The 26,159-nt window shown below is 47.6% G+C and overlaps 1 protein-coding gene across 2 annotated transcripts in view; it reads left to right on the forward strand.

Moving 5' to 3' along the window:
- Positions 1–2,289: 2,289 nt before the first annotated feature.
- KIF5A (kinesin family member 5A) overlaps positions 2,290–26,159 on the forward strand; it is a 28,936-nt gene continuing 5,066 nt past the window's right edge. For both annotated transcript variants that reach the window (XM_029206550.1, XM_029206551.1), the window contains exons 1-24: positions 2,290–2,679; positions 13,799–13,886; positions 13,981–14,054; positions 14,451–14,555; positions 14,808–14,856; positions 15,295–15,350; positions 15,599–15,686; positions 15,975–16,099; positions 16,630–16,734; positions 17,059–17,207; positions 17,314–17,462; positions 17,735–17,910; positions 18,689–18,757; positions 19,107–19,313; positions 19,617–19,763; positions 20,374–20,562; positions 20,928–21,045; positions 21,419–21,483; positions 21,593–21,702; positions 22,060–22,161; positions 22,668–22,728; positions 22,979–23,050; positions 23,213–23,317; positions 25,935–26,151. In XM_029206550.1, the coding sequence (XP_029062383.1) occupies positions 2,551–2,679; positions 13,799–13,886; positions 13,981–14,054; positions 14,451–14,555; positions 14,808–14,856; positions 15,295–15,350; positions 15,599–15,686; positions 15,975–16,099; positions 16,630–16,734; positions 17,059–17,207; positions 17,314–17,462; positions 17,735–17,910; positions 18,689–18,757; positions 19,107–19,313; positions 19,617–19,763; positions 20,374–20,562; positions 20,928–21,045; positions 21,419–21,483; positions 21,593–21,702; positions 22,060–22,161; positions 22,668–22,728; positions 22,979–23,050; positions 23,213–23,317; positions 25,935–26,151 (2,755 nt within the window). In that variant the 5' untranslated portion in view covers positions 2,290–2,550. The remainder of the gene's footprint in view (positions 2,680–13,798; positions 13,887–13,980; positions 14,055–14,450; positions 14,556–14,807; positions 14,857–15,294; positions 15,351–15,598; positions 15,687–15,974; positions 16,100–16,629; positions 16,735–17,058; positions 17,208–17,313; positions 17,463–17,734; positions 17,911–18,688; positions 18,758–19,106; positions 19,314–19,616; positions 19,764–20,373; positions 20,563–20,927; positions 21,046–21,418; positions 21,484–21,592; positions 21,703–22,059; positions 22,162–22,667; positions 22,729–22,978; positions 23,051–23,212; positions 23,318–25,934; positions 26,152–26,159) is intronic.

Consider the following 26,159-nt stretch of genomic DNA (forward strand, 5'->3'; position numbering starts at 1 on the left):
ACTCCCAGAAATTAAATGACTAGGTAAAAATAACACAACTAGGCATGCTATGGCACAGCCAGGGCTTCGAAACAACAATAACAACAAGTAAAATTTAGTAAAGATTTAGTCATGTTAGGAATGAGAAAGTTAAGTAAACTTCTCAGGTTAGGGCTGTCAGGTAAAATACAGAGCACCTAGTTAAATGTGAATTTCGGATAAACAACTAAGTCTTTTCAGTATAAGTACGTCCCATACGGTATGGGACATACTAACACACACAAATTATTAGTGTTTCATCTGAAATTCAAATTTAACTGGGCTTCCTGTTTTTGTTTTTCAAATCTGGCAATTCTACCTCAAATAGAATAGGCACTTGGTAGCACCATGTCTGTCTGAATACCTTCTGTGCTCTTAATCCCTTCACTAATGGTTTTCAGACTTTTGAATTTCACAGTTCAATACAATTAAAACAACAAAAAACCTTTTTGAAGATAAGCATAGTATTGCTACCTTTTTATTTTGCCAAGTAAGTACATTAAAAAAAAAAAAAAAACTACTCTCTACTATTACCATCATTACTTAGTAGAAAAGTATGGAAGGACATACAGTACTCTCAGAATAAAAGTCCTTTGAAACAACAAATTCAGCTTTATTAAAAAAACTTACCACATTCCACATTGTGTGGTGGCTTTTGGGGGGAGGGATGCATACACATGAACTTTTTTCTCTGGCCAGTGACCCTCTATGGACTAGCATTTTGAAACTCCTTCACTAAGGATGCCATCCTGGAACCCTTGGGCGCCTGAGGTTGGGCTATTTCCTGAGCTTGCAGGATGCTGCAACAATTAGAAATAGTGCCAGACCAAGTGACTGAAGAGATGCCTATATTTCTGAGTTTATAGGAACTCATTGTCATTCTATGTGTCCTCTCCTGGCTCCTCCCCAAGCCTCTTTCTCCATAGTCCTACTGCCTACCCATCCAGCTTCTTATGCTGAACCCTTTTCCTTCAGTTTCCTTAAGATTCAAGGTGAGTTAGGGGTATATGTCCAACTTGGAGACCCCTTCAGCTGCCTTCCGAGTGGTTAGGTCTTGTCTGGCCAGGCCATCTTTCTCTCCTCCTTGCCTCATAGTATAGTATCTAAGTGACCCTAGACACTTACCAGGCAATTGCTAGGCAGAACCTCCATCCCCTCCTCCCTTCTTCTCCCATCACCCTGCTCCTCCCCTTGGCTTAGAGCCTCAACTCCTGCAGTCTAACTCTGTTGGCCAGCAGAGGCCCTGTGATGTGGAGAAAAATCAATCTGGCCAGTTTCTAGGTGGTTCTGTCCAGGGGCTGCAGCAGGAGTCTGACCTGAGGGGAGGAAGGACACAGAATCTCTAGCCTTGGCTCTTTTTTTCCCAGGGAAGGGAAAGAAACAGAAGAAGGGCCTGAGAAAGGGGCTGGTGTGTTGGGACTCTGTCCAACAGTACTGAGACAGTAAGCACTCACGTAGGTGCCTAAACCTGCCTGAAGCCCAAATGCAGATGTCTGCTCTAGAGGTCCTTTCTCAAATCCCCTCTGGCCTTACCCACCGCCATCATCACCCCTCCATCACTGCTTTCTGACTCCCTTTCTCTTGCAAAATTACTCTTGCCCACCTCCATCCCAGCCCCAACCTATGAGGCAAAAATAAGAATTTTACCTGCTTTTGAATTCTAATAGGCCAGAATAGGAGTTTTTCTTCCTTCCAACTGGGGACCTATTGTGTATGTTGGGGAGAGAGTAGAGTGCACCTTTGGATGCAGAAGCGGAAGGGAAGACCCAGACCTCCCTTGACCCTCCTCTCTGAAAAAATGGGACCTGGACACCCACCTCCATAGGGGTACAGGCAGCTGCCCTTGAAGGCTGAGTGGTGGGCTGGGAATCTTTGCGAAGGTTGTGGGGAGAGGGGAGGAGAGGTGTGCCCCCACTTTGGAGAGAGGATTGTGATGGGGGTGAAGGATGCCTTGGAATAAAGGTGTAAGCACTATTGACTCTCTTCCCTGGACAGTAGACAGGCCCACCTCGGATCCCTTAGCCCTTCCAGGGGGGTGGAGTCCGAGCGAGGGACAGACGGGTCCGGGATGCAGGGGGTGGGACGCAGTGAGTGACTGGGGTGGGGAAGGGGTGAGGACCAGATAATCTCTGAGGGTTAGGGGTGGGGAGAGGAGGCGAGAAAAGAGCAGAGGCGCCGCGGTTCGGCGGCGGGCGCCGCGGAGTGACAGCCCCCAGCGAAGGAAGCCCCGCCCCGCTCCTCCATCGCCGCCCCGCCCAGGCCCGCAGCGCCGCGCTGCAGCGCAAGGGGCGGAGAGGCAGAGCGCCGAGAGAGCACCAGACGCCCAGGTCTCCCGCATCCCGGTGCCGCAGGAGCGAGGAAGCGCGCCTCGGCCCTGTTCCTCAGCCTTCGTCCAGGCGCCCGCCGCGCCTTTCTGAGACCCAGAGACCGAGCACCTGCCCTCCGCCTGGGCCTCAGCTGAGCCCCTCTCCCCCGGAGCACATACGACCCCTGCAGCAGAAGAAGTGCCCCAGCCCCACACCGACGACCACCATGGCCGAGACCAACAACGAATGTAGCATCAAGGTGCTCTGCCGATTTCGGCCCCTAAACCAGGCCGAGATTCTGCGGGGGGACAAGTTCATCCCCATTTTCCAAGGGGACGACAGCGTCGTTATTGGGGTGAGTGCCGCCCCTGGAGGGAATTTCGTAGAGGGGGCGGGAGGCTGAATCTTTTCCCCTGCCGAGCCTCAGCCCCTGCCTGTCTCTGCGCCCTCTCTCCACCGCTCATCCTCCATCCTTTTCGCCGCAGCCCCTCCTCTCCCTGCATCAGGATGGCTGGGTGTGGCCTGGCCAGGCCGGCGGCCGAGTCTCTGCAGAGCGAGAGGGGGCTACTTTCCCGCGATCAGGGGCCGGATTCCCCTTTGCTGCGCTCTGCAGCGTCCCCACCCCTAGAGCCAGTCCCATGTTTTTCTGATGTTTTCCTTCTTCCCTAGGGAAAGCGCATCTTCCCTTTGTTATTGGCTCAGATCTCTACCCCCACCTCCCAGGAAGGGGGAGACTAGTGGATGGGCTAGATGAGAGGTGGGCAGTCCAGGGTCTCTGCGGAGATATAAATGAGAGTGGACTCTAAGATCAAGGCCTCCATCATTCCCTGAAGTAGTTACAGCCTGGACTTGGGGGGAGGGCACAGGTCTGATGAAGGGTTTTCAGAGAAAGAAATATGTTGGTGCCACACCCAGTTTGGTGGGGGAGCCTCTGGGTCCTAAGGAAATGTCTGCCTTTCTCTCCCAGGTACAGTAGGAGGAGGATTTCAGACCCCCCAGCTCACCCTAACAAATAAAAATAACCAAACCCTGAGATCCTAACAAGTAGTTGCGTATTCATCCTTTCTCTTGATGATCCAATAAAAAGTAGCAAGACATCTCCTCTACCTCATCATGACAGCCCCTACCCATGGAAGAGACCTTGTTAAGAAGGAGAACTAGCATTTACTGTGTGCTTGTTACTCTACATATATTATTTAATCTTCAAAACAACACTCTGAAGAAGGTATTAATATTTCCACTTTACAGATGAGGAAATTGAGGCCCAAAGAAGTTGAATGACTTTCTCAAGGTCACACTGTTAATTCACGGATCTGAACCTAAATCTGTGACTCCAAAGCTCACGTCTTTCCTTCTGTATCACATTGCCTCCACGGTTTTCTGTTCTGGGCTTTTATCTGTGATGGCTCCAAAGGAATTCCTAGGGAATTCCTCACCTACCCCTCCTTTCCTAGATTGGTTGGGACTGTCAGGCTATGGGGTGAAAAGATCTGGGGTTCAGTCCAATAGGGAGTCGGGCTTAAGGGGTGCTGGGCCAGGAAACTGTAGCCAGTTTGAGAAGGGAGAGGCCCATATAAGGACCATCCTCAAGGTCAGGGGCACTTCTTATGTGTCTTTGATCCACAGTGCTTGGCACAGGGCATGCTTGTTAAAAGAATGAAGGAAAAAAAAGGGAGGGAGCCTGGGCCTTCTGAATCAGTGAGATTGGGACTTTGAGTAAACATGCCTTAGGAAGAGACTTGCTTACCTGTCCTGTCCCTAAGGGCCCTAGTCCATCACCAGGCTCTCTCACCCACACTATGGACTCAAATGGGTGCTTTCGCCCTGTGTGTGTGCTTATGTATGTGTGTGTTTGCCACATAGAGAGGGCCCCTGCTTCTCTTTGTCTCAGGGACGTTAGACCTTGCAGTCTGGTCAGTCTGGCCAGGCTAAAATAATGCCTGGATCAACCCTCGGGGCCTCTTCTCTGAATAGTCTGGACAGTGGGCGTTAGCTGTGAGAGTTAGAGCTTGAGGGCCCCCTGAGACATAAAGGCTGAGAAATAGGAGAAAGGTAGTTACGGAGGAACAAATCCACAAAAGGCTTCCACTTTTAAGGCTAGCTTCCTTGCTCTGGGTTTTTTAGGTAAATCTGAACCAACTCCTTTAGGCTCTCTGGGCCATCCATCCTGGCACGGTGGGCACAGGGCATGGGGTGATGTTGGGAGGAGTTGTGTTGATCTGTCCGATTTGCCTAGCTAAACAGGAGAGACATGGTGGAGGTTGGGAGAGAGGAGAGATGAAGAGAGGCCCAGGGCCCCCTGCCAATTCAGATTGTATCTTACTCCACAGCTGTTTCTGCCTTATCTGTTTTGCCTGATGTTTACAGGGCTATACCTTTGTCTTGCTCTGTATCTTCCCATGCCCTAGCCCTTCCTGTCAATCTCTCCTGCCAAGATAAGTGCTTATGGGGGGGCCATTTTGTCTCAGGCAGCATCCTTGGAGCTTGCCTTCCCAGCCTTTCTATATTCATTCCTCATTCCGGAGGATGAGGGCTATAGGAGAAGTGATTTTGAGGAGTACCTTGAGGGTCCCAGCAAGGGAAAGAAATCTCCCATTCCCTTTCTTCTCTCTTCCTCTAGCTCCCTTTGGGGACCAGTGTGTGGGAAACTGAGGAATTCATGGAGCAAGCAGCTTCAGGATGTCTGGGAAGGTGAGGGAAGGATGAAGGTGGGAGAGGCTAATCTCTCCAAGCCCAACCCCTGCTCCTTTCTCTGACGGCTCTCCTCTCTGCACTGCGGCTAGCTCTGGGCTACAGAGTCCCTAATGTTCATGGGCTTTTTCTGCTTGGCAAAATGTAGGAGAATAAGCTGGGAAGACAGCCCTGTGAGCCTTATCCACACCGCCCCCCCATGACTTCTCCCAGGAATCTGGGGGATGGAGCTTTGCCCAAGTTAATGGCCTGAGTCATAGTAGAAGGGTGTCTGGGTCACTGTCTGTGTGTGCTATGTACCTTGTTTTGCTCTTTGGGTCACTCAGAATCCACTGTGACTTTTTAAGTGGACCCATTTAAGTGTCTGTCTGCCTTGGTCTTGGTGGGCAGAGTGCCTGCTGTCTGAGCTGTTGCATCTATACCGGACACGACAGCAGGGAAACACATAACCTCTCCGTGCCCCCCCCCCAGCTTCCTCTGTCCCTCCCCTTCCCTTCCTCCCTCCCTCCCTCCCTCCCTCATTCAAGTATCTACCACATTCTACCTCCCTTAGGTCTCCTGATGGTTAAGTGCGTTCTTAAGGAGGCAGAAAAGCAGGGTCACCAAGTACCTCATTTGGAAAAGCCAGGTTGGGACCGGCAGGATTATTGGAACAGGGTCAGTATTGTTTGAGGTGGCTCAGGATTCCTTTGATGTCTGAAGAGAGGGAGTAGTCTCCCCTTAGCCTTGGGCGAGTCTGTAAAGGAAAATGGAGAGGGGAGGTAATGTTCACTGTGGCCAGTGTCTCTCCAGCATTACCATGGCAACAATCCCCAGGGGTGTCACTATGGAAATCAGTCCTGGTGCTCTGAAGTTCAGCCTCTACCAAGTGCTTTAGCAAAGGTTGAAAAGGTTGGTCGTCTTTGGACCCCTGATCTTAGGCCCTCCCATTAGCTTTAGTCAGCACACACAATGGAAAACTCCAGAAAGTGCTGGGAAACACAGTTGGACAGGAGACAAGGTAGCTTGGAGAGGTTCAGAGGAGAACAGAGTCCTGGGTTGGGGGACTCTGAAGAGAAGCCCTCTGGAATAGGCACTGAGGAGCGCTTAGACTGCTGTGGGTGGAGACATAGTGGAGCCCAGAGGCATTCCTTGAAGGTGGAGGGTCTCCCTGAGTGTTTCTAACCTAACAGTCTTCTAGTCCCTGACGCTGTACTGAGTCACAGAGTCTTGGATTATTACCTGGAGGTAGAGATGGTGAGGGAGGCTCCTTGGAGAGGATGAGTGGCAGAACTGCATTCTTCTGAGAGAGGGGGTGAGGTTGCCAAAAGGGAGTGATGAAGGGCTTTAGCTCTGTCCAGAAACATTTGGAGAAATGCCCACATGGAGGGGGGCGGGTGGGGTAGGGGAAGGAAAAGCCACGATAAGGATCTGACGCAGTGTTGGTATGTCAGTTCTGGGATCACTTTGGCAGTGTGGGTCTGAAATCAGATTGCTTGGGTTTGAAACCTTGCTCTACCATTTCTCAGCTGTTTGACTTTGGGAAAGCTACCTTACCTCTCTGAACCTCAGTTTTCGCATCTATGAAATGTAATAATAATAGTACCTACTTCCTACGATTGCTGTGAGCATTAAATGAGAGAATGCATGTAAACTGCTTAGCACGCTGACAGGCACATAATAAACTCCCAATAAGAGTTAGATGTTATTATCATTTTATATGTGCTGTCTCCACACAAGCTAGCCTTTGACACAACTGGGCAGTGGTTAACATTTTCCCCTCTTACTGGTTGTTTCATCCAAACATCCAGGTCCCTAGTATCTTCTTGCTCTCTTCTTCCATCAATATCTGTGCTTCTTCAACAAATATTTACAAAGAGCATCCTGTGGGCCAGGGACTATGCTTGATGTTGGGGATTTAGAGGGAATCCCTGCTTTCAGGAAACACTTGGTCTACACAGTTGATCCAGGCTGAAAAGTGGCCTGGGCAGAGTCCTGGGAGGGGGCATCAGAAATGGCTTTTGCTAACTGTACGTACACTTCCCCAGATTCTGATAAGAAATCTCCCACAATGTACTACAGTCTGACTTAGAATAAATATGTGTCATGAAAGATGTGAATAATGGTGATGCTTCCCATGTGAGTAGTCTAGAAGTGGAAAACTGCTGGTCTAGTTATTCTCATAAAAAGATCTGACAAAACGAATTCACCATGGCTGTAATCAATAGAAAATTAAAAGACATTTGTACTTCAACAGATATAAAAATCTTAAGAAATGAGCTAGATTTGGGACTCAAGGGCTCAACTGAGAGTAGGGAAGTGGTAGAAGGCCTTCCCAGAAACCCTAGAATTGTGTCCATGGCTTTCTCTGCTCACGAGATTACTAAGTGCACCCATTTTTAGCTCTTGGATATTTTTTATCCTCATGGTTCCGAGAATGCCACCCTTCCTCCCTCTCTGGTCTCTTCCTTCCTCCCAGCCTAGGCTGAGGAAAAGGAGTTCCTCGGGCAATAATTGCCTTCAGCACTTGGAGAGCGCCCTCCATTTCATTGAGTCCACAGCACCCTCTGGAATCCTGTAACTGGGAGTGTTAGAGAAGAGAGAGAGAGAGAGAGAGAGTTAATCCCCACGTTCCCAGAAGGGAAGAAGGGAGGGGCGAGGTTGGCTTGAGAGTTACGTTTAATCCCCTTTGGCTGCATGCCTGGCTTCAAGAAGCACGGATAGACATCATTGGTGGAGAAGAGGTGAGAGTCACTGGCCTGAGATGGACATGTTTTGTTTGTTTCTATTTCTTGGCCACTGGATGGGAGAAATATTGAGTTAGATTACAATTCAAGAATCAAGGATCAATTATAGACTAAAACAAATTGAAAGAAAGATATTACCACTTAGAAGGAGAGGCGTCAAGGCCACTTAAAATCTGTTTATTGTAACACTGTATGATTTTATTCTGTGTAATAAGAATTTTATTCTTTGTAATGAAGTGTAATGACGAACGGTATAGATAAAAAGGGTGAAAAATTCACAAAAGTCCTATGAACAATTCATAAACTCACTCAAATCTTAAAAACAATCAAGGTAGATTTTTCTTTAATAATTCTAAACATAATCATAATCTGATTACAACACTAATATATTTTAATTGTTGACAAAGTTAAAACCAAAGAAAATCATATAGAAGGAACTAAAACTCACTCAAAATCCCACCCCCCCAAAAAATACTGTTAACAATTTGATGTATTTGTTTCCAATAGTTTTTTCCTGCATATATACATACAATAATTTTAATAAAAGTGTATCATAAACTATATTGTTTTGTAACCTGTTTTTTCACCAACAAAATATCATGACTATTTCACCATCGTTAAATATTTTACATAATTTTATTTATTAAAAAAGCTAAGTTAATTTTTTAATGTCTTACATGCACATGTGACAAAATTCAAATGATATAAAAAGATAAACAATGAAAAGTAAGCCTCCTTCCTACTCCTCTTTCCTAGCCACCCAGTTCCCCTTTCAGAAGGCAGCCTTATTGCCAGTTTCTTGTGGATCCTTCTAAAAGAATATCATACATTTACAAGCAAATACATATATACATGCATGCACTTTGTTTTAACACAAATGATAGCCTACTATACATTTTGTTCTGTACCTTGCTTTTTTTTTTTACTTAACAATGAGTCTTGGAGATCCTTCTATATCAGCACAGAAATATCTATCTCATTCTTTTTAACAACTGTATAATTTATTGTAGGGATATGCCATAATTTATTTAGCCAGGTCTCTATTGATGGATATGGATGTTTAGGGTCGTTCTAGTCATCTGCTATTACAAACAATTCAACGACCCTATGTATATTTAAGGACCCAGCCAGTGCAATGCATCATCAAACTATTTTTGGCCACTGCATGCATGTGGGATCTTAAGTCCCTGACCAGGGATCGAACCCATGCTCCCTGCAGTGGAAGCATGGAGCCTTAACCACTGGACCACCATGGAGGAAGTCCCATCGTCAAACTATTTTATTTTGGCCACTTTGATAGGTGAAAATGCTACTTCATAGTCTTAATATTCATTTCTCTTATAAACAATGAGGTTGTGCATAATTCATATTTTAAGAGCCATTATCACATCATTTTGTGATGTGATATTTTATGACAGCACTTACTGAGGTATAACTTACATACAGTGAGTGCACAGATCTTATGCAAACAGCTGGGTGAATTTTATAACATATTTTGACACCTGTGTGACCACCACCCAGATTGAAATCTAGAGCATTTTGATTGCCCCTGAAAGCTCCCTTTTGCCCTCTTCCTGTCAATATCACCCCAAGGCAACCGCTACTTTGACTTCTATCACTACAAATAAGTGTTGTTTATTCTTGAACTTTATATAAAAGGAATAATACAGTATGTGCTCTTTGAGTTTCAGTTCTTTCCCTCAACTCCTTTTTGAGATTTATTGGTGTTCTATTATGACATCATTTTATTTTTTAATTAAAAAAAATTTTTTTGGAGTATAGTTGCTTTACACTGCTGTGTCAGTTTCTGCTGTACAGCAAAGTGAATCAGCCATATGTATCCCCTCTTTTTTGGATTTCCTTTCCACTTAGGTCACCACAGAGCACCGAGTAGAGTTCCCTGTGCCATACAGTAGGTTCTCATTAGTCATCTATTTTAGACGTAGTAGTGTATATATGTATGACATCATTTTAAATAGCAGCAAAGAATAAAATATATGTACATGCCATAGTGTAATCAATTCCTTGTATTAACCAGTCCCCTAAATGTAACTCCTTTCAGTTGTCTTCAATTTCTCATTATTATAAGCAGTGTTGATAATAAACATTCTTGTAGCTAAATATTTGCTACAAATATTTCCCTAGTACAAATTCTTAGGATTAGAATATCTGGGTCGATGGATATGTACAATCCAAGGATTTTGATTGTGCATTTTTGAATTGCCCCTTAAAAGTATGGATGTACTGTCCTACCAGAAAAGAATGAGCATGCTCCTTTCGAAGAAGTTATACCCCCTTGAACCCTCATCTACACTGCATATTACAATTAAGTTTTTGTTTTCCAGTTTGATAGGTGAAAAACGATGTTACTGTTTTTTTTCTTCAAAAATGTTGATCATCTTTATGTTTATTGAACATTTGTATTTCTTCTTCTGTTGTTAGTACCTAACTCTCGTCTATATTTTTCTGGTTAGTTTTGTCCTTTTTACTAATTTATGAGAGTTCTTTATGTAGTAAGAATATTAATATCTTTGTTTAAAATTTTTTCTTATTTAAAAATTATGTATTTTCATTTTGGAATAGTTTTAATCTAAGTCAAAAAGAACAACAACAAAAACTCCTAAAATCCCACTGTCCAAGGATAGATACTGTTAACACGTTTTTCTGTGCAAGCTATACATATATACATATATATGATTTTTTTACAGACATGGAATAATCCTTCATATACTCTCTTGTGTGTGTTTTTTTATACTGCATACTATTTTAAAAACCACTTTTTTCTTAAAATTATTTTGTGCGTAACTTGTCATTACACATTTTTCTGTAACATCACCTATTCTATTTTCTTTTTTTAATTTCAAAGCAATACGTTGTCATTGTAAAATATTTACATATCACAGAAAAAATGTAGTAAGCATAAGTTCCTGTCATTCTGCTCTCCAGTCATAACCACCATTAACAGATCTATATACAGTCTTCCGTATCTTTTTTCTAAGACTGTTCTATCCATATGCTTTTTAAAAATGTATAATCACATTATACAAATTGTTTTTATTTCTTCACATGATCAATCTTGGACATGTCAATATATGTAAACCAACCTTGCTCATTTTTTTTTTGCGGTACGCGGGCCTCTCACTGTTGTGACCTCTCCCGTTGCGGAGCACAGGCTCCGGACGCGCAGGCTCAGCGGCCATGGCTCACGGGCCCAGCCGCTCCACGGCATGTGGGATCTTCCCGGACTGGGGCACGAACCCGTGTCCCCTGCATCAGCGGACTCTCAACCACTGCGCCACCAGGGAAGCCCCAACCTTGCTCATTTTAATGGGGGTAGATTATGGAGGTATCATAACCGATATCTTCTTGATGGATGTTTGAATTGTTTCTAGTTTTTCTTGGATATAAACGGCTGCAGTGAACATCCTTCTACACACATCTTTAAGTGCTTAAGCAAGTGTGCTACACACATAAAATAAATTCCTAGCATTGAAATCGCTGGGACAGAGTATGACCAGCATGGACTTTTAAATATTTAATAGAATTGTCCTCCAGAAAGCCTCTATCAGTTTACAGTACTCCCTTAGTTGTAGAGAGCACCTTCACAACTTCTTTCTCTTTGTGGATTCTGTTTTTTGGGCTTCAGAATCTTTCACCACAGAGACCAGATAAATATTCCAGGTAGATATTTATCATAAGCCAGATTTTAAAAAAATTTTTAATGTTAAAAAATATTTATTAGTATAAATAATATTTTCCTTTTTGCAGAGAAGTAAAAAGAAGGAAACAAAATAATACACTATCGTCTCACTCTCTTTGGCATTAATAAAACAAGACAAAACAAAACACTTGTACATGGTTTAAAAATGTAAACTTTCCGGGATACAGACTGAGAAATGAAAGCCTCCTCTCTCCCAGTTTCTCTCCCCCAAATAACCACTGTTAATACTTTTTTTTTTTTTTTTCGGTACGCGGGCCTCTCACTGTTGTGGCCTCTCCCGTTGCGGAGCACAGGCTCCGGACGCGCAGGCTCAGCGGCCATGGCTCACGGGCCCAGCCGCTCCGCGGCATGTGGGATCTTCCTGGACCGGGGCACGAACCCTCATCCCCTGCATCGGCAGGCGGACTATCAACCACTGCACCACCAGGGAAGCCCCTGTTAATACTTTTATATAACTCCTTCTGGAAAAAAATTCTACACATGTTGATGCAATATTGTAGATATACCTAGACCCACATCTTCAGCTTTAGCCAACTTTTATGATTTCTTTTTTTGAACCACAAAGACTGTTTATTTGACACCAATAGCATACATCATAGTAAAAAGGAAACCAGTGATCACAATTTAATGTTGTTTGGGGTATTCTAAGGTAAAATAATAAAATAAGTGGTATTAACAGTGGAAAGAAAGAGAAAACTATTACATGCATATGATTTCATACTTGGTAACTCAAAAGACTGAACAAAGAAGCTAATAACATTAATAAGATATTTTATAATGTGATTGGATAGAAAATGAATAAATTGAAGGACCTATTATGTCCCAGGATCCAAAAATACACCTTATAATAAAGTATGACTTTTCTTAATTAGTTAAAACGTGTCTCCCAAACTCTGGTGTCCATAGATCTGAAGGTTTACATATCAGTTGAAGAAAGATGGACTCTAGTAAAATAACTTGACAACTAAGTCATAGTCTCTTTATACCGAATGACGGGAAAACACGACTGAGTAGTTTGTCACTTATGATGGAGAACAAGCATAGTCACATTTAATCTTACCAGAGATTTTCCCTTTAATATGACTAGATAGCAAATATATTCTGTTTGGCTCCCTGGGTTGTAAATATTTTGTATCTTTAGCATTCTTATCAGCACATGTGATTTATAACATATTATCTGAATTAAACAAAGTACTTGGAGGTCTGAGTGACTTGCTTCACAGTTTCTCTTTACTTAAAGCTGCTTTCCTAAAGGGAGATCTATATTTCTTTTTTTTTAAATTAATTAATTATTTTATTTTTGGCTGCATTGGGTCTTCATTGCAGTGCGCGGGCTTCTCATTGCGGTGGCTTCTCTTGTTGCGGAGCACGGGCTCTAGGCGCGCGGGCTTCAGTAGTTGTGGCTCACGGGCTCTGGAGCGCAGGCTCAGTAGTTGTGGCGCACAGGCTTAGCTGCTCCGTAGCATATGGGATCTTCCCGGACCAGGGATCGAACCTGTGTACCCTGCATTGGCAGGTGTATCCTTAACCACTGTGCCACCAGGGAAGTCAGAAACCTAATATTTCTGATTTCATATATTCTTTTCACAAAGAGAGAGCTTGTGTTAATATTTCCACAACAGCTCAGTAGTTCGGTATTTGTGTATTTCATTTACACAATAGGCAACATACTATACATCTGTCCCTAACTTTGCATCTTTCACTTAATACATCTTCAACACCTTTTCATATCAGGACATGTGGATCTATTGAGGAAGATATTTTTTAACTTAGTGGTAGATTTTTTTTTTTTGCGGTACACGGGCCTCTCACTGCTGTGGCCTCACCCGTTGTGGAGCACAGGCTCCAGACGCGCAGGCTCAGCGGCCATGGCTCACGGGCCCAGCCGCTCCGCGGCATGTGGGATCCTCCCAGACTGGGGCACGAACCCGTGTCCCCTGCCTCGGCAGGCGGACTCTCAACCACTGCGCCACCAGGGAAGCCCCCAGTGGTAGATTTTTTAATGTTAATATATTGTTCTTCACTCTCCACAGCCTGTGGCCCTCTTGTCTTTTCCCATTTGGCTTCCCAGGCTGGGGGTCTGGGATGGTGAGTGCTAAATCATCACACCAAGACTGAGATCCACTCATGCAGCCTCGCTGTGTGACACTCCTCAATGACATTCTACCCCACAGACACAACTCCTGATGTCAGTACTAAATTTTAGCTCTCTTTGGTTTCCCTCATCCCCATAATTGTCCATGTGTACAGAAGGTGGAAGAACGGGTGCCTTTTCGGGTGTTTCTCCTCCCTCACACCTGCCTACTGATGTCTGCCATCTTTTTTTTCCATTCCAGGGGAAGCCATATATCTTTGACCGTGTATTCCCTCCAAACACGACTCAGGAGCAAGTTTATCATGCGTGTGCCATGCAGATTGTCAAAGGTAATGAATGTATTTTTAGAATGTATTTTTTTCAGGCTCCTCATTCCCTACCCCACTTCTCTCTACCAGTGTTCTTTCTCTGCCATCTCTTCAGATGTCCTTGCTGGCTACAATGGCACCATTTTTGCTTATGGACAGACATCCTCAGGGAAGACACATACTATGGAGGTGAGGGTTCTGACTTTTATGGGAATGAGGAGCTGGGAGTGTTAATAGGAGGCCAAGGAATCTCAGTAGGGAAAGATCTAGAAATTGAGGGCTGCCTGGTACAGAGGATGAACGGAGGGCAGCGTTATAGTGGAAGTTTAATGGAATCCCTTCAGCCTGCTGCAGTTCACCCTCCTTTCCACTACTCCAGTTTTCTTCTTTTCACCTGGAAAAGCAGCAGCAATGAAAGTCCAGAGAGCTGCTCAGTTCCCTCCTCCTTCCACTAAAAGGTAGTGACCATCCCCTAAGTTAAGATAGTCTTCTTAGCAGCTGTTATCTCTGTGTTCATCTGCATACCTCCAAGTTGTCTGATCCCTCCTGAGCCCAGCCTCATTCCGGAATACCCTTACTCCCCAGGGAAAGCTGCATGACCCTCAGCTGATGGGAATCATTCCTCGAATTGCCCAAGACATCTTCAACCATATCTACTCCATGGATGAGAACCTTGAGTTCCACATCAAGGTGATCAGGGCATGACCACTGGGCATCCTCTTATGGGACTGGGAGGGGAAGATCTAGTATGAACCCACTGAGATCCTGGCGCCCCAACTTATGCTCCACCGTGGTTACCTAAGTTCTTCTCTGCCAACATAGTCTCTTCTGCCCTTTCTCTACCACCACCACCATTTGAGTGGGTTGCGTTAGCCTGAGATCCCTGTATCAGATTTAAGATAGGCCCTCTTCACTTCATACTTCTCCTTTCTCCCCAACCAGGTTTCCTACTTTGAGATTTACCTGGACAAAATCCGCGACCTTCTGGATGGTGAGTGGTGTTTAACCCCAGTGGGTGGGTAGGGGTGAGGAGGGCAAGGAAGAGGAAGATCACATTGCTTTCGGGCTCTTGGGTTTTGGTACTGTTTGGTGAGTGATGCAGCAGGCACACAAGGACACACACACTTGTACTCATGTCCCTTGCCTCCACTCACCAAGAATTTCCCAAAACCGAAAGGGTCAGAAGATGAGCTTAGATGCCCAGGCCCACATATAAACAGCCTGAGTCTAGCTGCAGCCCTGGGGCTGGAATCCTGCAGGAGGAAAAACAGCCTTCAGCACGTGCAGGGGGTTTAAGCTTCACAGGGGAGTCTTCCTCCCTCTTGCACATAGAAGAATGCACCATCCAAGTAGACTGCAGCGTGCAGGGGTTGGGGAGGTGAGGGGCTGGAAGTGCTGGCCTTGCTCACCCTGAATTGTCTTGATTCAGTGACCAAGACAAATCTGTCTGTGCACGAGGACAAGAACCGAGTGCCGTTTGTCAAGGTGAGAGTGGGGATGGGACACCCAGGTGGGGCCAGTGTATTGAGAGTGCAGGTGTAGGAGGACGGTAGACCAAAGGCCCACCCAGAAGTTGGAGGGCGGACATCCTGGTGGGGTGAGACATGCCAAGGGGCTGGGGAGAGTCTGGAGCCCGGGAAGAGGCACCGTCTGGAGAGGTCATTTGGTCACTGTGCAGGTAATTTAATTTGCAGATCAAAGTGCATGGGTCACTGTCCATTTGCCCCCTACAGGGTTGTACTGAGCGCTTTGTGTCCAGCCCAGAAGAAATTTTAGATGTGATTGATGAAGGGAAATCAAATCGTCATGTGGCTGTCACCAGTGAGTGGGGAGACAAGGGGATCTTGACCGTGGGGTCTGCCTCTCCTCTGTGCCCTCTGGGGCTGAGGGACGCGGAAGTGAGCAAGGGAAGGCTGTGTCCTCCAGAGGAGGAGGGACGCTTGTCTGTGTGACCCTGAGACCTGCTGCCGGGGAGACGTAGGGGCTAGGCTAGTCCCGACAGACACCCCCTCTCTTGGCGGGTGGAGGCAGTGGTCTGTGGAAGCCGGGGCTGAGGGCTTCCGTTCCGCAGGGGGTGGTACAGGGACTGTTTCACCCCCCCTCCTACAGACATGAATGAACACAGCTCTCGAAGCCATAGCATCTTCCTCATCAACATCAAGCAGGAGAACATGGAGACCGAGCAGAAGCTCAGTGGGAAGCTGTATCTAGTGGACCTGGCAGGGAGCGAGAAGGTTGGGGGTCCTGTCGGGGTGGGGTGGGCAAGGAAGGAAGCCTTGGAGGGGGGTGGCCTTTCTGTAAATCAGAATAACTTTCTTATTGAGCTAGAATTCACACACCATAAAGTTCACCATTTTAAGGCGTATAATTCAGTGACTTTCAGTATGATTGGCAGGTTGTGCGTCATCACCACTAATTCCAGAACATTTTCACCACCTGTTGACAGTCATGCCCTCTTCTCCCCTCCCCTATCCCCTGGCAACCACTAATCTACTTTCTGACTCTGGATTTGACTTTCTGGACATTGCACATAAATGGAATCGTATAACGTGTGTGTGTGTGTGTGTGTGTGTGTGTGTGTGTGTGTGTGTGTGTGGTGAGGTCTGTAGCAAGAGCGTTTAGGGGAACAGAGGAAGGGCCTTCTCTGTCCTCTTTCCCTCTCCCCGTCTCCTTGGACTAAGCCACCTTACGTGGAGAAGAGGTGGGGAGAGCCCACTCCCTCTGCAGCCGCTCACGACATACTCACCCCTTCGTGCCCTGGTAGGTCAGCAAGACTGGAGCAGAGGGAGCTGTGCTGGACGAGGCCAAGAATATCAACAAGTCCCTGTCAGCCCTGGGGAACGTGATCTCTGCGCTGGCTGAGGGCACAGTGAGTGCTCCTTAGGTGTCCGCAGCCCTCAAGCCCCACCCCATCTTCTGCCTTCTCCTAATGCCCCACCTCATCATGCCAATTCATGGGTTGCTCCGCCCCTAGTCAGCACCACCGTCCCTTCTTTATTTTTATTTTTTTAATTTTTTTGGCTGTGCCATGCAGCTTACAGGATCTCAGTTCCCTGACCAGGGATTGAACCCGGGCCACAGCAGTGAAAGCCCGGAAGCCTAACCACTAGGCAACCAGGGAACTCCCCCACCATCCTTTCTGATTCCCCCATTGAATTTTGTTTTCTGATTTGCGGCCTCTCTCTTCCCCCAGAAAAGCTACGTTCCATATCGTGACAGCAAAATGACACGGATTCTCCAGGACTCCTTGGGAGGAAACTGCCGGACAACCATGTTCATCTGCTGCTCACCGTCCAACTACAATGATGCGGAGACCAAGTCCACCCTGATGTTCGGACAGCGGTCGGTGGCAGGGTCCCCTCACTCCCTGCCGCAGCCCCTGCCGCGCTCTCCCCTCAGGGTCTTGTGAGCCTTAATGGAGGTCTCATCTCTTCGTTCTCCTCTCCAGGGCAAAGACCATTAAGAACACTGCCTCCGTGAATCTGGAGTTGACTGCCGAGCAGTGGAAGAAGAAATATGAGAAGGAGAAGGAGAAGACAAAGGCTCAGAAGGAGACGATTGCAAAGCTGGAGACAGAGCTGAGCCGGTGGCGCAGTGGTTAGCAACGGGTCCAGTGGGTGCAGGGAGCCAGAGAGGGCTCCTACGATCTCCAAGGGGGGCTGCGTTTCCGGAGGGGTGCAGTAGAGCAGTCATGAGAGAAAGCGAGAGCGGCTTGACTGCCTTTACCCCCACCCCCCGAAAGGTTGACGGTCCATTTGGCAAGAGAGATGGAGGCCTGGAGGTCTCCGCATTGTACAGTGAGGGAGGAAGGACCCTCGGATGCAGCTGTCCCTTCTCCCATCCCTCACCTTGTTCCGCCCCTTTGCCAGGAGAGGACGTGCCAGAGACGGAGCGCCTGGCTGGGGAGGATGCTGCCCTGGGAGCTGAGCTCTGTGAGGAAACGCCCGTGAACGACAACTCATCCATCGTGGTGCGCATCGCGCCTGAGGAGCGGCAGAAGTACGAGGAGGAGATCCGCCGCCTCTACAAGCAGCTTGATGACAAGGTAAGGACAGTCGGGCAGGGCACAGAGGTGAGAGCCCAGTGGGATGGTAAGCGAGGGATTAAAGAAGTAGATTATCCTGCCGTTTTTCTGATTTTAAAAGAGATGAATGTTCATTATTGAAAATGTGGAAGATAAATAAAAATATGTAGAAGAAAATTTAAATCATCTCCTCCCACCATTCAGAAATAAAGCCATGCAATTGAGATTATACTGTATATGTAACTTTGCATCCGATTTTTTCATTCCTCATTATATAATGAGCAATTTCCTACTTTGTTAACAATTCTTCATAAAAGCATTTTAAAATAGCTGCCTAACAGTCCATTTACCAGAATGTATTTAACCATTTACTTATTTACAAGCCTTCTAGGGTTTTTTGTTTGTTTTTTTGTTGGTTGGTTGTTTTTGCTGTTATAAATCGCTCTGAAATGACTATCTTTGTCCCTTGTGCGTAAGACTTTGCTTTGGAATGATTTGATTAGAATGGAGCGCTAGAGTGGGATTCCTCAGTTAAAGGATATGAACATTTAAAGGCTTTTGCTGTGCATTGTCAAGGTTATGCCAACTTCTAGGAAGAAAGGGATTAAAAAATGAGGGCAGGGGTCAAGGAAAGAAGCCGAGGGAAAGACCCCTTTCTTTTTTTAGGATGTGGAGTTTCTAAATCAAAGCCTAAACTAGCTGGATTTGTATCAGGATCCACGTGTACCCCAACCCTGTAAGTCTACACTGGAGGGAGTAGCTCCCTTCACCCCGCCTCTACCCCTCTTGCCTCCAACAGGATGATGAGATCAACCAGCAGAGCCAACTCATAGAGAAGCTCAAGCAGCAGATGCTGGACCAGGAAGAGGTAACGGGAAGGAGGGCAAGACACGAGAGCGCGTTCATCCCTGAAAGGCATCCAAAAGACCTTTTCCTGATAAGATGGAAGAAGGGGCATTCTGCTGAGGGCTGAGTCACCCTCCAAGACTATAGAAATCTGGAAACTTAAAGCACGGATGCCGGAGTCTGGGTGCTTCTTCATTCTGTTGCCCTACTTCTGTGAAGCGGAAAGCCCACTTCCTCTTGACTCTTGCTTTGGCCCTTGCTTCTCTCCTAGACCTATACCTGGGTGGGGGGCTCAGCTTCCCCAGACCAAGGGGTCGTCGAAGTGGTCGCCGGCAGAGGACTTCCTCACGTGGCTCGCCCCTCCCTTGCAGCTGCTGGTGTCCACTCGAGGAGACAATGAGAAGGTCCAGCAGGAGCTGAGCCACCTGCAGTCGGAGAACGACGCCGCGAAGGATGAGGTGAAGGAAGTGCTGCAGGCACTGGAGGAGCTGGCCATGAACTACGACCAGAAGTCCCAGGAGGTGGAGGAGAAGAGCCAGCAGAACCAGCTTCTGGTGGATGAGCTGTCTCAGAAGGTGGTGAGTAGCCGGCTCGGAGCTCCCTGGCCTCAGAACATCCTCCACATCCAAAGGGACCTCTGCTTCCTGATGGGGCAGGATCACGTTTGCACCTTTGCACTGCCGTTCAGTGTGTCGTGGGATACTCCCCCATCCCGCCACTGCACTTGGCCCTTCTGACCCCTCTCTCTTCCAGACCCTTCTGCAGGGCTTGTGTTCTCTTCATCGCAGCCATCAGGGTCATGCATGAAGGGAGAGGCCTCCGCCTGGGCTGGGGAGGGGAGCAGGAAATGGCGATGGGATGACCTGAAGGGCTGTCCCCAGGCCACCATGCTGTCCCTGGAGTCTGAGTTGCAGCGGCTACAGGAGGTCAGTGGACACCAGCGAAAACGAATTGCTGAGGTGCTGAACGGGCTGATGAAGGACCTGAGTGAGTTCAGTGTCATCGTGGGCAACGGGGAGATTAAGCTGGTGAGTGGAGAAAGAGGCGGCAGCCTTGTTCAGGTCATTCTCGTTCTGGGCACTGGTGGGAGGTGCCGGTGAGATGACCCAGGCCCTCAGGGATACTGGGAAGGGGGGTTGCCAAAGATCCAGGAAACACGCCTGCAAACTAGACATGGGAAAACAGGTAGAGGTTTGCATAGACTCAACTGAAATACACAGTCTAAATCCACACACCAACTGAAATTCACATTGCTGAATAAAGAAGCAGTGGAGATGTGCTTATAGCAGGATTTGGAGATGGGAGCACACAATTAGGAATGATATATGCAGATCTGTGGCAGTGACAGTGACCCATCTGGGTGATCAAGCAGGTCAGTTTGACTACAGAATATCCTATTGCTCTACAGGATGAAAGAAGGTGACTGTCAGAATTGGATCTTTAAGCACAGAGAGAGGGATTTAGTGTGAAATGACAGGTGATACAGAGCTGCTAGAAGTCATCTGGAACATACCCGTCCCACCCGAGTCCCTGTGTCTCTGGGTGTGTGTGCCTGGGGGCTAGGCCGAGTAGAAGGAAATGGATAAAGGGCTTCCCGGCAGCAGAGAGGCACCTCCTCCCTCCCTTGCTCTCCCACAGCCGGTGGAGATCAGCGGGGCCATCGAGGAGGAGTTCACTGTGGCCCGACTCTACATCAGCAAAATCAAATCCGAAGTCAAGTCTGTGGTTAAACGGTGCCGGCAGCTGGAGAACCTCCAGGTCGAATGTCACCGCAAGATGGAAGTGACTGGGCGGGAGCTCTCATCCTGCCAGCTTCTCATCTCCCAGGTGAGTGCGGAGGTCCAGAGCCTTTGGGTGCCGTGGGAGAGGACGGGCAACTCTGTGCTTATGGGATAACTCCTAGCACCCACGTTTATGTCAAGAGCCTAGGGTCAACTGAAGTCAAGGACAGAAGAGCTGGGGGGAAGCATGAGAGGGTCCAGGCTAGATAAGTGAAGGATCAGGGGATACTGCCCTCTGATCCAAGAGCGTCTAAAGGAACGGTCTCCAGAGGAATGTCCCTCGACCCTGCATCTCCATGGGAGGTGTAGCAGGAAGGGAGGATAGCTGGAGCTTATGGAGGTCTGCACTGCCTGGAATTGGGTCCTTTGCTGCATCCATCTTCTTCCTCTCATGAACCCTCACCCCACCAGCATGAGGCCAAGATCCGCTCCCTGACGGAATACATGCAGAGCGTGGAGCTCAAGAAGCGGCACCTGGAAGAGTCCTATGACTCCCTGAGTGATGAGCTGGCCAAGCTCCAAGCCCAGGGTGAGGCCCTCTTAAACGTCCAACCCCCCATCCTGGGATCTAAGATCGCAGAGGGGACAGGGAGGGAAAGTGACAAACATCATAGGAAACCACCCAACAGCACACCCACCAAAGCATTAGACTGAAATCGTGGAGTCCAACTCACATGCTGCTTAGCATGCTCTTGCACGTAGCTCAGCTTCCATGAACCATAAACCCTGCATTGTTCTGTGTCCCTGCTGTATGAAATTGGACCATCCTCACCCAGAAGAACATCCCTGTGGGCCCATTCTGGGTAGACGTGCCTTGCTCTGCCTGGAGCTCTGGTCACAATGTGAAGTTCTGTCTGGAGGAGGTAGGTCTGATGTAAGCTGTCTTCCCCTCTCTCCCTCAGAAACTGTGCATGAAGTGGCCCTGAAGGATAAGGAGCCAGACACACAGGACTCAGAAGATGTGAAGGTGAGTGGGGAAGGCGTGGGGAGGACTGGAGCCCAGCAGGGCTGTGCTGGTCCTCACTGAGCGGGTGTCTGGGAGTCTAGCTTTGAGCTTGGGGTGGGGTTGTTTGCAGAAGGCCCTGGAGCTGCAGATGGACAGCCACCGGGAGGCCCATCACCGGCAGCTGGCCCGGCTCCGGGACGAGATCAATGAGAAGCAGAAGACCATTGATGAGCTCAAAGAGTAAGAGTTCCCCAGGGAGGCTCGTCTCCACCTGGTCCCCTCCCCTTGCTGTGCCTACTCAGATGCTCCCTCTTGCACCAGGATCCGGTTCTTTAACTTCCATGTGTCATTCCCCTGACAATGACACGACTTGGCAGCCCAACTCCAGGAGGTACCAGGAGTGAGGACTAGTCCCTATCTGCAAGGCTATTCTGATTAGATAGCTCAGGGCCCCTCACCCTGTCATGGAAGCAGTGGCCTGAGTCTGCCTCTGATACCCGAAGGTATAGAAGAAGGAAAGTGTTTGAGGAGCTGGGCTTCCCTTTGCCTCTTGCTGACGTCTTTTTGTTCTCCCCAATACCTCCTTGCCCCCCGCAGCCTGAATCAGAAGCTCCAGTTAGAGCTGGAGAAGCTTCAGGCTGACTATGAGAGGCTGAAGAATGAAGAACATGAGAAAAGCACCAAACTCCAGGAGCTGACGTGAGTGACGGGTCTGCCTGCAGACCCTACTCAGACATACTGCAGAGGCAAGACACAATCTAGATGTGAACATGGTGACCACAGGAAACAAGTGCCTCAGAAGAACAGTTTGATGGGGTGGGGAAGGGGGAAAAGGGGAGGCTTCTGTTCAATATTAGCAGACACGGAAGGATGTGGGGGATGTTTTGTGACGTGTAAAAAGCAGGTTACAAACAGTAGGAATGGTATAATCCCGTAACAGTTATGTGGGATATGCATGCATGGAAGAGTCTGGAAAGATGGACACCAGAATGTTCCCGGTGGTTTGATCTGTAAGTAGTAGAATCATGGGCTTTTTATGGAACTCGTTTACTTATCTTTGTTTTTTCTTTTCTAATTTCTGCACTGTGAACATGGGTAACTTGTGTAATATATAATAATAAAATATAGATCAAAGGAATGGAGGAGGGAGGAGAGAGGGAGGCAGGGAGGCCCTGAGGGATTCTTCTGTTTCCCTCTTCCTCCAGATTTCTGTATGAGCGACACGAGCAGTCCAAGCAGGACCTCAAGGGCCTGGAGGAGACAGTTGTGAGTGGTTTCCTTCTCTGCCAGGTTAACAGGGTATGGGTGGAGGGCTTCAGTTCTTCCTCCCGATTTCTTCCTAACCCCATTCCTCCTTGCCTTCTCTGCAAAGTCAGTCTGTGGCATGATCAGGACGCACCTTTTCCTAAAGGATGAGTGACTCACTTGTCTAGAGAGACTGAAGGGTCCAGTAATTTTGGAGGGGGAACGGTGACCGGGTATTTGGGGGACCCCAATTTTTCATCATTGTTTCCAGGCCCGGGAACTCCAGACCCTCCACAACCTTCGCAAGCTGTTCGTTCAAGACGTCACGACTCGAGTCAAGAAAGTGAGTGCCGTCTCGGGGTCTTCCCAGCCCCCGTATCCTCCCCCTTTCCCCAGGCTTCTCCAGACCCTGTGGCCTTCAGTGGGGCTGGCTTGACCTGGTCTGGGTGGGACCTGATTGGCCTCAGGACAGCCACACCTTTCCCCTGCCTCTGTCTCTCATCAGAGTGCAGAAATGGAGCCCGAGGACAGTGGGGGGATTCACTCCCAAAAGCAGAAGATTTCCTTTCTTGAGAACAACCTGGAACAGCTTACAAAGGTTCACAAACAGGTAAGAGTGAGGGTAAGGGGTGAAGAGAACTCTTGAGGCCGGGAGCCTAGGATACCTAAATCTTTGGAGGCCCTTGGATTTGGGAAAATCTACTTGCATGTTTTCCTTACTTTTCCCTTTTCCCTTTCCTACAAATCCCTTCTTTATCCCGTATTTGGTTCCACTTTTACCTTGTTCTTGGTTCTATGCCTGTTTTCCCTTTCCCAAAGCTCCCGGCCTGCCTCTGCTCAAAGTGGAATTCCCCAGGCCTACGCTGTTGGAGGGAAAGGTTGAAACTGATAGAGGTTTCAGAGGCATGGGGCCGTGACCGTACACAAGGGATACTGGTCAGATGTTAGCCAGAGACGGAGAGCAGAGACACAAGAAGTCAGGAAGCTGGGCTTTCTCTCATGGAGAGGACTCCCTGTGCCTAGGCCTGGGGCAGGCACACAGGGCAATTACATGATGTCCTCAGATGGCCCAACTGGCCCCTGGTCAGGGCCAGTGAAAACTCCTGTGTATTAAGTTGCTGCCTCTCTATCCCCCTCCTCGCTGCTGCGGTTCCTTAGGTGGAAGACTGGGTTTCAAAGGTATGGGGTGCGGAGGTGGAAGGGGCAGTCCAAAGGAGTCAGGACAGGAAATGTTTGGTGCATGCATAGCAGGAGCACCCTGGCTAGTGCCAAATAGCTGAGCCTTGAAGACAGATGCAACAAGACTGTCAACCGGCCCTTTTGACTGATTCGTAAAATAAACCCTAACCTATGCTTCACTCCCTTCTTTTCGAATCCACCTTAAAATTCGTTTTAAACTCATGTTCTCATTAAACTACAGCTTAAACTTCTTTTCTTCCCAGTGCCGCCGTACCCAGCATATATAGTAAATACCCAGTACATCTTCTTATTTTTTTAAATAATGAAGAAAATCCTAGAACTGTGGCCCAGTGGTAGTCCACAGGGTTTATTTATTTTATTTTGACCTGCAGAGGGCTTTAGTACCATCTTTCCCCCTTTACCTATTATAAAACAGCGTGAACAACATTATAGAAAAGTTGAAAGGGAAGAAACATTTGTAATCGGTTTTGTCATTCTTTTTAATTTCTGTGTTCATTTTCCTTCTTAATCCAAATGCATATTACATTGCTTTTTTTCCCCAATTTTTTTTCATTGTAGTAAAGTACACATAACATAAAATGTATGACCTTTAATCATTTTAAGTGCACCATTTGGTGGCCTTAAATCCATTTGTAATGTTGTGCAACCATCACCACCATCCCTCTCCAGAGATAAGTCTTTTCATCCTGTAGAACTGAAACTCCATCCCCATTAAATAATAACTCCTCATTCCCTGCTCCTCCACCCCCTGGCAACCCCCATTCTACTTTGTCTCTATAATTTTGACTACTCTAAGAATCTCACCTAAGTGGAATCATCTGGGATTTGTCCTTTTGTGACTTGTTCATTTCACTTAGCATAATGTCCTCCAGGTTCATCCACATTGTGGCACATTTCAGGAAGTCACAGGCTGTTTTCCTTTTCCCCCATGAAGGCTCTGCCTCTGTTCTAAGTCTCAAAGACCAAAAGCTACTCACCTATAGGAGAGAGGACTCCTAATATCCTACCTCAGGGGACACAAGACTAGAAAGGAAAACACGAGTGATGTAGAAACCTCTCAGTCAACAGAATCTTAAATAGCCAGGGCCATAACCCTGTTACAAATTAAGCTAAGTTATTGTCACAGCAAAACATTGTTTATAATCTGTAGATTGTCCCAAATTAAAGGGACCGTTCTCCCAGTGTCCCCTGCTGCACTGACTTGCCTGGTGTCTTCCAAGGCCGGCTCCTTCTGCAACCTGTAGGGCCCTAGTCATTGTGTGAAACCTTGTAAAAAGATCAGGAAGTCTTTTCTGGATGCAAGGTGGTTAATACCACGCTGTAGCTTAATTTAAATGGGAAGAGGGACAGCCCAGGAAATCCTTGAACATGAAGGTAATGAGCACAAATGTTTGTGAGACTTCAAAACATTTTCTTTCCTTCCTATGGGGCGGCCATGTGTGTGTGTGTGTGTATCTGTGTCTGTGTGTGTGTGTGTGTGTGTGTGTGTGTGTGGTGCGTGGGCTCCTGTATTCCAGCTTCTGCTCCTGCTCTACACTGCACCTAACCTGCACTCAACACCATCTCCACCCTCCAAACTGCTACTGTGCTCTTGCTGCCTCACCCTGTGCATGCCCACAGAGCCATCTCTGGGGGAGGGGGAGGGGGAGGGGCCTCATTCCCATGGTTGCCCTGGGGCTGTTGGTCTGGCACCAGCTGTGAGATATTGGGGGGTTGGTGGTGTTTAGGCCAGGAGGAGACTGGAACTCTTGCTCTCCCAAGCATTCTGGGCTACAGAGGAGTTGGCATGTTTTTGCTGCCTGGAAAATGATGGAACTTTTTAATGCCTGACCACCGTTTGCTAAAGGGAGAAGGAAAGAACTGGCCAGAACAGCAATTAGGTAAAGGGAATGAGGCCTTTGGAGGAAACCACATGGTCTCCACCTTCCCTGACATGACTTTTCCTTATTCTCTCTCCCACCCGCACCCCCGGCTCCGCTGCCTTGTTCGCCTCTCTCCCCGCCTGTTCGCCGGGGCTCGTCCCACAGCTGGTACGTGACAATGCAGATCTGCGTTGTGAGCTTCCTAAGTTGGAAAAACGACTTAGGGCTACGGCTGAGAGAGTTAAGGCCCTGGAGGGTGCACTGAAGGAGGCCAAGGAGGGCGCCATGAAGGACAAGCGCCGGTACCAGCAGGAGGTGGACCGCATCAAGGAGGCCGTTCGGTACAAGAGCTCCGGCAAACGGGGCCATTCTGCCCAGATTGGTGAGTGG

Source organism: Monodon monoceros, unplaced genomic scaffold (genome assembly GCF_005190385.1).
Source record: "Monodon monoceros isolate NGI ecotype Baffin Bay Population unplaced genomic scaffold, NGI_Narwhal_1 Super_Scaffold_6, whole genome shotgun sequence".
Taxonomy (NCBI): Eukaryota; Metazoa; Chordata; class Mammalia; order Artiodactyla; family Monodontidae; genus Monodon; species Monodon monoceros.